This window comes from Cicer arietinum, chromosome 8 (assembly GCF_000331145.2).
Source record: "Cicer arietinum cultivar CDC Frontier isolate Library 1 chromosome 8, Cicar.CDCFrontier_v2.0, whole genome shotgun sequence".
Lineage (NCBI taxonomy): Eukaryota > Viridiplantae > Streptophyta > Magnoliopsida > Fabales > Fabaceae > Cicer > Cicer arietinum.
In genome coordinates this window covers 6986622-6996930 of record NC_021167.2, presented here as the reverse complement: position 1 = coordinate 6996930, position 10309 = coordinate 6986622, and the positions used below count along the sequence as shown (strand labels likewise).

The following is a 10309-nucleotide window of genomic DNA, read 5'->3' as shown; positions in this document are numbered from 1 at the left end:
GTTTATGTTTGATTGTATGCCTGTCAAGAATGTGGTTAGTTGGAATGCGATGATTAGGGGATATTGTGAGAATAGACGACCGCACGATGCGTTGAAGTTGTTTTGGAAAATGAGGGGACGTTTGGATGTGGAAATGAATAAAGTGACGGTTGTGAGTGTTCTTCCTGCTGTTGCTGATTTGAGTTCTTTGGATTTGGGTGTTTGGATTCATGGGTTTGTGCAAAGGAACCGACTTGATGAAGATGTTCATGTGTATGCTTTGGTTGATATGTATGCAAAATGTGGGGAAATTGGAAAAGCTAAATTGCTTTTTGAGGAGATGAATGAAAAAGATACATCGTCGTGGAATGCTTTGATAAATGGTTATGGTGTCAATGGTTGTGCGAAGGAAGCGTTAGAAGTATTCGCAGCAATGTTACGGGAAGGATTTGAACCGAATGAGATAACAATGACTAGTGTGTTATCTGCTTACCATTGTGGTTTGGTAGAGGAAGGAAGAAGATGCTTCAAAGAAATGGAGAGATTTGGAATTGTGCCTCAGATTGAGCATTATGGTTGTATGATTGACCTTCTAGGAAGGGTTGGATACTTGGATGAGGCTGAAAATTTGATCTTCTGTGTTGTCGCTCTGTCTGTTGCTTCTTCTGTTTGATTGCTAATCTCTCTAGTGATTTGCTTTGTTGCTTCTCTCTTTGTTTAGTTTGGTTTGATATGATTTAGTTTTGTTTGGTTCTATTTGGTTTGGTTTGTTTGGATTTGGTTTCGTGGTGCTACTTCTTTGGTGGTTCCTATCTGTTGATTTTGATATGGTTGTTGCTCCTTGGTTTGTTTGGATTTGGTTTCGTGGTGCTACTTCTTTGGTGGTTCCTATCGGTTGATTTTGATATGGTTGTTGCTCCTTTTTTTGGTCGCTCCTTTTTCGGTTTGATTTTTTGTTGGCTTGGTTCTTCTCTTTGATTGTTGCTTCTTCTTTGGTGACATCCCTCTTGTCCCCCCGGCTGTCCAACCACCTCCTGCGATTGTTGATCCTCCTCGTTACCCCTCTCATCATCATCTTCAGCATAGAATCATTACTCTACCGTTTGTCTCTTCTTTACAGATTGCTGATTTGTTCACAAAGATGCATTCCATTAAACGTTTTCGTTTTTTTTTAGTTGACAAACTCTCGATGCTCCATGTTAATGCATCGTGAGTTTGAGGGGAGATGTTAGATAATATTATTATATATTAGTAGTAAGGGTATTTTAGACAATTCTAGACAATTCTATTCTTTTATATATATACTCATTGTAACTCTATTAACTGTGGTTTTGGTTCATTCTATGTTATGAAACCCTAGAGTGGTTGTTTCTCTTCTTCCTCTTGCTTTCTCTTTTCTTTGTTAACAATATGTATATAATATATATGGTAGAAAAGTAGAGATAGTAAAAACCGATGTGATAAATAAATATATAAATATTTGAAGTGTAAAAATATAAGAATTGTTATACAAACAACAACACATTTACAAATTAAAAAAAAAAACAGTTTTTTTATAGTTACAGTGGTCCGAACTGCCTCTAAACAAACATACTATTTATTCACAATTTCTTTAAATATTTATAAACCAAATTTAATTCAATAACCAAAAACATTAACAAATGATCTAGTAAAGGTTTCTTAAATTTATAACATGAAAATGAAATCCACTATCCAGACTAGACTCAAAAGAACATATTCCACTTAATAACTATACTTCCTGAAAACAAATCATAAATTACGGAAGAACCACAATTGACAATAAACATGTTACTTTGGCAATTAAGAATTTACATGCAATAACTCAATGCCATCACTTTTAACATTATTATAGAACATAAAATATATGGCCCTAGAAATCTATCTGCCCATGAAATAAATTATTATCAATTGCAACGGTTCCTCTTGAAGAACTAACGTACATGACAATAATATCATGAGGAACAAAAATTAAAATTGTAGCAAATAGAAATAAGGAAGAATAGATGAAGAATGTTTTAGCATTTATTTAATTAAAACAAAAATAGAAAATTTAAAAAGATAGAAAAAAATGTCATTTATAACGCTAGACGAATAGAATGAGAAAAACTATAATTTAATGATTATCTATAGTATAAAAATCTTTAGAGTGATATTTAATTATATTCCACCTTAGTAAATATTTGTAAAATGTATATAAACTACTTTTTATATGCAAATAACTATATTAATTTAATGATCGAGATCTTGATTGAGTTTAGTCTATTTATTTTCTTATCTTTAATTATAATGGTATGTTGTTTTCTTATTAATTAATGAAATAGTACGTTTCATTAAAAAAAAGTAGTTTCTAAATTAAAAATTGACCCATGTTAAAAGAAACACTGATATTCAAAAGAAACTGAAAAACTTTAAAACCATTGTAGTATATATTATTATAGTATTCCTGCATGTTTTCTAAAAAACTATAAATTGACCCATGTATATATTATTATAGTATATATTAAAATTGATTAAATTAAAAATTTTGATAGATAAATAATATATTACAATAATTGATTGTACCAAGATATATTAATTTTTTAATGTATTGTACAAGCTCTCAAAAGCTAATCCACGAAAAAAAAACTAAAAATTGATATTGTCGTAATAATTGATTTGTACAGAAATTTGTATGTCAAATGAAACCGTGTGCATGTGTCTTTTTGTTTATTTATTTAATTATTTTTTATAAAAAATATCTTTTTCTTTTCTTTTCTCCGCCAAAGAAAAGGAAAATAAAGAAGATGCCTTTTGACAGAAAAAAAGTCATTCAATAATAAAACGACAATCATGGTGCCAACGTTGATGTATAATATTTGTGTGTGGAATTTTATCTTTTAGCATATGGCATAATACGATTCAATACAAATAAAAAGCATAAATAGCCTAAACGTGTGTTTCCCGATTCATGATAAGCTTTGGAACTTAATTCATTTTCTTAACTCCAACTTGACAATAGTTTATTTGGATTTGTGTTACTTTTGCTGCGCAACTTGACAATAGTTTATGACTTTATTTGGACTTATATAGCTTTTGTTTGAATAAAAATAAAAATATATAGCTTTTGTTTATTCTCTTACATGTTATTGCCTCCTAATTTTATTTTAATACAGTGTTTAATTAAATGATTAGCTTAAACCGAGTATTACTCAAACGAAAATTGTTGATAGAAAATTAAAATGCAAAACATATTAACGTAAACATTACCGTTAAATTAAACTACGGACATGAAAAAAATATGGAAGCTAAGAGGGTTAGAAGCTTCATTATTCTGGTTAGTGACGCATGGCATTGTGACGCACTACAATGTTTATCCTCATCTTTTTTTGAAAAAAAAAAATTCAAAATTTGAAATATATGTAAAAACAAAAAAAGTAAATATATAAATAAATTTTCAACATTTAAATTAATAGCGTGATAACATCTAAATTAATAGTGTAAAACAATAATATGCTAATAAATAAAAGTTTGATTTTAAAAATGTTACTCATTCAATTAATATTTTTTTAATTAGATTATTTAATTAATATTATTTTTAATATCTATTTTTTATTATGTATTTATGATTTTGATAATACATTAATATTTAACAAAAATAATTTAATAAAAGTAATATTTTTTTAATATATGTGACATGATTAAATTATTTTGAGACACAGGAAGTAACGGTGTAGAGGATTCCGTGAGTTGCTTGGAGTAAAAAAATATTTTTTAGAGTTAATTATAAAATATTCTATATATATATATATATATATATATAAATTATAAAGTTTAATATTATTATAATTACAAATAAAATGATATAATAAAATTCATTTTTTTTTATAAATTATATATATATATTAAAATGAAATTATTATCAAATTTAATCAATAAACATATACAATACAAATAACATTAAAATTTTAAATGATTAATTATATATCACTGTTAATTATTGAAAAAGAACATACTATCTGTATTTATGTTAAAAAATATTTATTTTTAAAACTTTAAACTTGCAAATGTTAAAGATAAATAATTTACACAAATTATGTGAAATATTTAAGTTAAATTTAATAATTAAATAAAAATAATAATTGATAATTCAAATAATAATAATTCATAAAAACACTACGAACTTAATAATCATATTATGAATGGTAAAAAATTAAAATTTCATTTATAATATGATATTGAGATACAAACGTGTATATATGTCTTCTAAAATTAACAATATTCCCTTCGTATAAAATTGACCAAATTTCTTAAAGAAATAATGGCCAAAATTCAATCTGTAAAGTATATATTATTTGTTTATAAAGTTGTATGTTGACTTTGTAGAGTAAAAGTTTGTAATGAATGACAGAAAAATAGAAAGTAAGAATGAATACTCCAATCTTTTTTTAAGAAAAGAGTCACCATCTTGTAGAAAAAAGAACAAATTTTTTTTTTTGACAAAAAAAATTATCATGAAACTACCATCTGTACTATCAATCTTAGAAAATTTATGACATATGATAACTCACCTTTCAAAAAAATTCTCATATATTTTTTTACTCTTTTAATAATGAGAGATTACAATTTATTTTCTCATAAAAATTACATATAAAAAAAATCGTTCACAATTTTTTTATATAGCATAAATGAATTATTAGTAGAGATTTCTATATACTAAATATTTATCTTCACCAATTTTTTTTTTAATATATATTCCTTAAGATTAAACAAGAAGAACTTAAAATTTATTCCTCAAGATGATTTTGAATTAAACCACCATACTAAAAGAAAAAACTTTCAATTTGATTTCACTAGTTTATTGTGCTTTTTGAGATGTGCTTCAAATACAATTTCAACTTATAGTTTATCATTCACTGGTTCCATTGGTGAGCCATTGTCATAGGATTTGTAGCCTTAAAAATTCAGAAGACGATTGACAAAAGATTCAATGAATTTTAGTGACCGTAACGATTGACACTCTAGTTTGAATGGTTTAGTCATTGTTTCTTGCTAACATACAAGTGTTAAATTTAGAATTTAGTGGACAAATATGATAATAGTAGACAATGTTTGAAAATGCATTGATTGATACAATTGATTTTGATGCTATGTTATACATTGACCATGTTAGAATTTAGTGGACAAAGATGATGATAGTAGTCATCGTTGATTTTGGTTGAGCTTTGATCAGATGTACTAAATATTTAGTGACCCCAATGTTAATTATAAGGTCTCATCAAATCTATCTTAAATCCATGCATTACATGAAATTTTAAATAATACAATTAAACACAAGAAAATATCGTAAAAATTCTAATCAGATAAAAATTATGTTGTCAAATGATAATTTGGGAATAATATTTTGTGAAAATTATTAAAACACATAGAAGAGTAGAAAATAAAAGAAAAAAAAAATCAAATACATGCTTAAAAGTGATTCTGTCTAGTGTGAATTGTAATAAAAATTTAGAGCTTTATATATAGTAATGAACTCCTTCTTTTTTTATAATTTAAAAAAATGTGGAACAATTTCAATTTTCCTAATTTCAACAAAAACTCAATACTCATCACCTTTTCTTCCTTTTCGCACACACACACTCGATGTCTACTTTTTTTCTTTTTATTTTTTCTTATAAAAAAAATTTAAAATTAGGCTGAACAACTCATTTTTTAATTCTTGTTGGAATGACGGAGTTGTGTTTTGAAATTTTCTCTAATTGTTGTGCAAAGACATATGCAAGTATACATCGTCAAACAAATAATAAAGTGATAAATAAAGATCATTTTCACAAGGATTAATTTTATTTGATTACCATAATCATACATTCATCCAGATTAGTTAGTGAGTGGAAAAGAGTAACAAGAAGTTTCATATGATCAAAAGAAAGAAAAAAAATTAAAAGAGTAAATAATGTTCATGTTGAGATCTGATTGATTAAAATAGTTAAAATATGTTTCTTTTGAAATGTGTAAGTTATTGAGTGATGCTTTAGGGTGCTACATCATTTAAGTGCATATTAATTCACTTAAGAGCAATGTGAGGAAATATAATTATATTATGATTTTCTCATGTCTAAGCTCTCATTAGATCCATTATACTCATGTTAAAACAGATTAACTCACTTTATGATTCTAAATCTTATGTTTAAATATTTAGATTAGTTTAATGTGTTCATTAATTAAACTATCATATTAGCCAGTTGAAATTCATTCATTAAACTTTTTTTATATTCAATGAAACGATATTTAAAATAAGTGTCTTCATAAATATACAAGGGTTAAAAATGCTAAGCACCAAAACACATCACTTACTTCATATCAAATTCTACATAATCCACCACAAGTATTTTAGCTCATAGTGAGCATGACAAAAAGTATACACAAGAAACACAGGTAAAGATCTATTACAAGTCAAAAGAAGTGAAATAAAAATAACATAAGTGAACCACCAAAGATAACTACTAATTTATCAATCACTAGTGCTTAAGTTAGAGATACAACACCTTAGTCGATGATACATCACCTTGCTCTGGTTCTGCTATAAATAAATAGAAATGGAATGAAAGTTGAAGGTAGGTAATGGAAGCTGAAACTACAATCAGACCTAGGGCAGAGAATATCTCAATGTTATATCTATATTATTCTATTTTACAACGATATGAAAATCCTAAAATGATAATGATAAAGAAAAAGTCCAATGAATAAGGAATATTTCTTGTCATTGTAATCTGCACATGTCACTCGACTAGAGACCACACTTGTTGTCTTTTTTGCATTGTACTTGTTAGTCTTTTAACTCCAGCTCAATAATGTTAGAGCCTTCAATTCTACTCAAGATCAACTTTCACTAAGCACCCCATAGCATCTTGCAAAACACTAAACATGGTGAATCCTTTACACTACACAAAATACATGAAATCTAATAAATAAATGCACAAAGTTGTGTTTAACTCTAATTAACGTAAACTAAAAGTTCTTCAATAAACTAAGCAAACTAATATAAATGATTCAATTATCAAGTATTGATTCAATGTAAAAAAAGTTAGATAACTCTTATTTCTAAGAGTCATCACTAATTTACACGGTTGACGTTTGGATTTTTTCTATTAGAATTACAAATTTTGGATTTTAGGTTTTTTAAAGATGAAGTGGAAGAGAAAGATGGTGAAAAGGAAGAAAATAAATATTGAACATGAGCAAATATGGTTTAAACTTAGAGAACAAAAAGTGTACTTTCCTAATACTTAAAAGATCAATTTGAGAATTATTTATTTTTATAATTTGTCACGTCAACCTCAATATGCACACGTCAACATTGTAATCACCAATAATACTTTTTTAACGAAATTACTAAAAAAATGTCATTTATGCAAACAAATCATGACATAAAGGTTAACGTTACAAATAGAGTGTCACTTAAATGATCAAATTGAAAAGAAAAAACTTAAACAACTTAAGAAATAACTAAATTAAACTTAAAAGACTAAAAGTGTATCTAAGCCTTTAAAAAATTATATAATATCTTCTATAATATTTGTTTTATTCATAAAAATAAAAATAGATGAAAAAATAGGTCAAATTACATTTTTGATCATTCATCTTATTTATTTGTAACAGTTTTGTCCTTTATCTTTTTTTTCTTTCTTCTTTTTGAATAGGTATTTTATGTCTTGAAAAATTACAACTTAACACTTTCGTTGTTCTCTGTTACAAAATTGAGATGTGTAAAAAAAATGTATGATTTAGCAACAAAAAAAGACTTTGTTTTCAACGTGGAATTGGTCGTACACCTAGACTTCATCATCTTCCTCTTTTTAAAACCTTCTTTTTAGTTTTCCCCGTATCATAAATCCTAAAAACAAAATCAATCAAATTTTCATAGCAATGTCTTCAATTAGGGAAAGTTTTTTCGAATTCAAGAAGTCATAACAAGTCTATGTTTATTTCCAGTGGGATGGTTGAATAATTCGCACCAAATTTCCCGACAACAACGAAAAAAATTTATTGCACAAAATTCTGCAAATGTACATGGTTGTCAAGTAGTAGTATATAAATTTATCGTATCTACACAAATTAATTTAACAACTATCAAATTAATCAATGCTTTATATTATTTAGACTAATGAAAATTATTATTGGTTTGCAATAACAAAAACGTAAACTTAGAATTATGGTTTCACTTGTAACATCAATATCTCAAGTTCTAACTTTATATAATTTCTCATTTATTTTTTCAATTATCAATCTCTCTTTCGAACTATTAATAAAGGTTCGTCATTCAACGTAATATTCTTTTTGCTAAATTAATTCTTTGATTGATCATACAAAAAAAAAATAGAATTAAGAGAAAGCATAAAGAACCAAGATGTTGAATGATTAAAATATAAGTATATATGTTTCATTATACAAGAATCTTAATCTCAATTATTCTATTGATCTATCAATTAATTGTAGTTGATCAATGATGAATTGATTGATTAAGGTATATAAAGGTAGATCATTTCAAATGTGTAAATAAAACAATAGAATAATTTAATTAAGATAAAAAATAAAAATCTAAAATAAAACTTGAATTAAAATTAAACATAGTAAAAAAGTATCTTAATAACAAGATTCAACCAAAATTCTAAAGAGTTTGTTCTTCTTCTCTCTATTGTTTATTTTTTATTTTTTATTTTTATAATAACAAGAACATCCTAATTTTATAAAACAACATTTGAATCTTCTTGAAATGTGTATAAATCTCTGCACTTATAAGTTGAAGTATTAAATTTAATATTTTGTACTACAAATTTAGTAGATTTAACCAATTTAAATTATTTTATTATCTCATAACCAACTTTGTAAATACAATAAATAAAATAAAATCAAAATTATAAATAAGATAAAATAGAGGTTAATACCCTCTTAAAATCCTAAAAAATAAATTTATCAATATTGTAAAAACAATTACTGAGTTTTGAAGGTTTTGTGTGTTTCTAAATTTTGAGCATTTATGGGTTTTGTTGGGTTGTTAGATTGAATAACCAACTTGTTACAATTTAGCTAGTTATTACAAATAAGTAAAGTCTGGTGTATATATTAATTAATCATTAATCGTGTGTTAATGACGCATCGTTCATTTAATGGACAAATCACCTTTTTGGAACCGCAAACTGCAAAAATATTTAAGTTGTAAATTTTTCAAAATATAAAATATCTATTTAAAAAAAAATACAATTAAAGATATAAAGGACAAAAAATAGAATTTTTCTGAAAAAAATGAGTTATATAAAAATAAAGGTAAAACGAATCCTAATTTTTTTAGAAGTTTGACTCATTTTCCTTAACAACCAACCGATTCTAACTCAAACTCTATCTTTTTAACACAGCACAAACTCTATATGAAAAACAGAAATATAACACCTTTTATTTTTCACTGCGTTTTAAACCCATAGCCAGTCGTTTCAGTCGCTCCCTCTCATTCAGCGCCGCCGCACCGTCGTCTGCACGTCCCTCGCTGCCGTGTCCAAACCGCAGGTAGATCTCACCATTCTTTCACTTATTCCACTTCAATCTGTATCTCCCTTTTCTGTGTTGCATAGTTTCTATGAGTGTCTCGATGTTAAGCTTTTAGATTGATTAATTTCGATTTTTATTGAATTATGGTTTCTAACTATATCTCGATTTCTAAGTGTGGTGATTTTTAAGTGTATCTATGAATGTTTAATTTGCCTAGGGCACAAAAAAACTGTAAGGTAGTTTATCTGCTAATTTTCACCTAACAAAATAATACTACGTTCGGAATGAAATCTAAGAAAAAAATTGTATGAAAAATTGATGTATCGAGATATATCAACTATTCGGATGACTTTTTGTTTATATTTCATTATATGAAATGCTAAGAATCAATTTCTGATTTTAAAATTTAGATTTTTACTTTTTTACTTTCACTAACTTGGTGTTTGTGTGTTGTTATTGTTTTTTATTATTCTGCAGTGACTATTGGTGAAAAATGCAAGATCCAAGGATTCCTTTGTCAGATGAGATTTTGAATAGTAAACCGAGGAAGAAGAAAAATTCAACCCAGAAGGCATCTTTATTTCAGTTGCAAGGTAATAATGTCAATGGAGAAGGACAGGCTCCTCTGCCATTGAAATCAAGAAACAAGAGTACAAAAAGGCACTTGATGACTGAAGTCTCACCGCCCTTTCAGAAACCAGAAGGTTCCAATTCAGATTCGTTGCCCGACTCCTCTGCAGGTGAGAGTGAATACCGTCAACTGAGGCGGAAATATTTGGTGCTGGAGGAT

The 10309-nt window shown here is 26.7% G+C and overlaps 1 protein-coding gene across 1 annotated transcript in view; it reads left to right on the top strand.

Annotated features, from left to right (window-relative positions):
• Positions 1–9331: 9331 nt before the first annotated feature.
• LOC101509048 (uncharacterized) overlaps positions 9332–10309 on the top strand; it is a 1482-nt gene continuing 504 nt past the window's right edge. Inside the window, exons 1-2 of the mRNA XM_073364403.1 lie at positions 9332–9537; positions 9997–10309. Of these exons, the coding sequence (XP_073220504.1) occupies positions 10013–10309 (297 nt within the window). The 5' untranslated portion in view covers positions 9332–9537; positions 9997–10012. The remainder of the gene's footprint in view (positions 9538–9996) is intronic.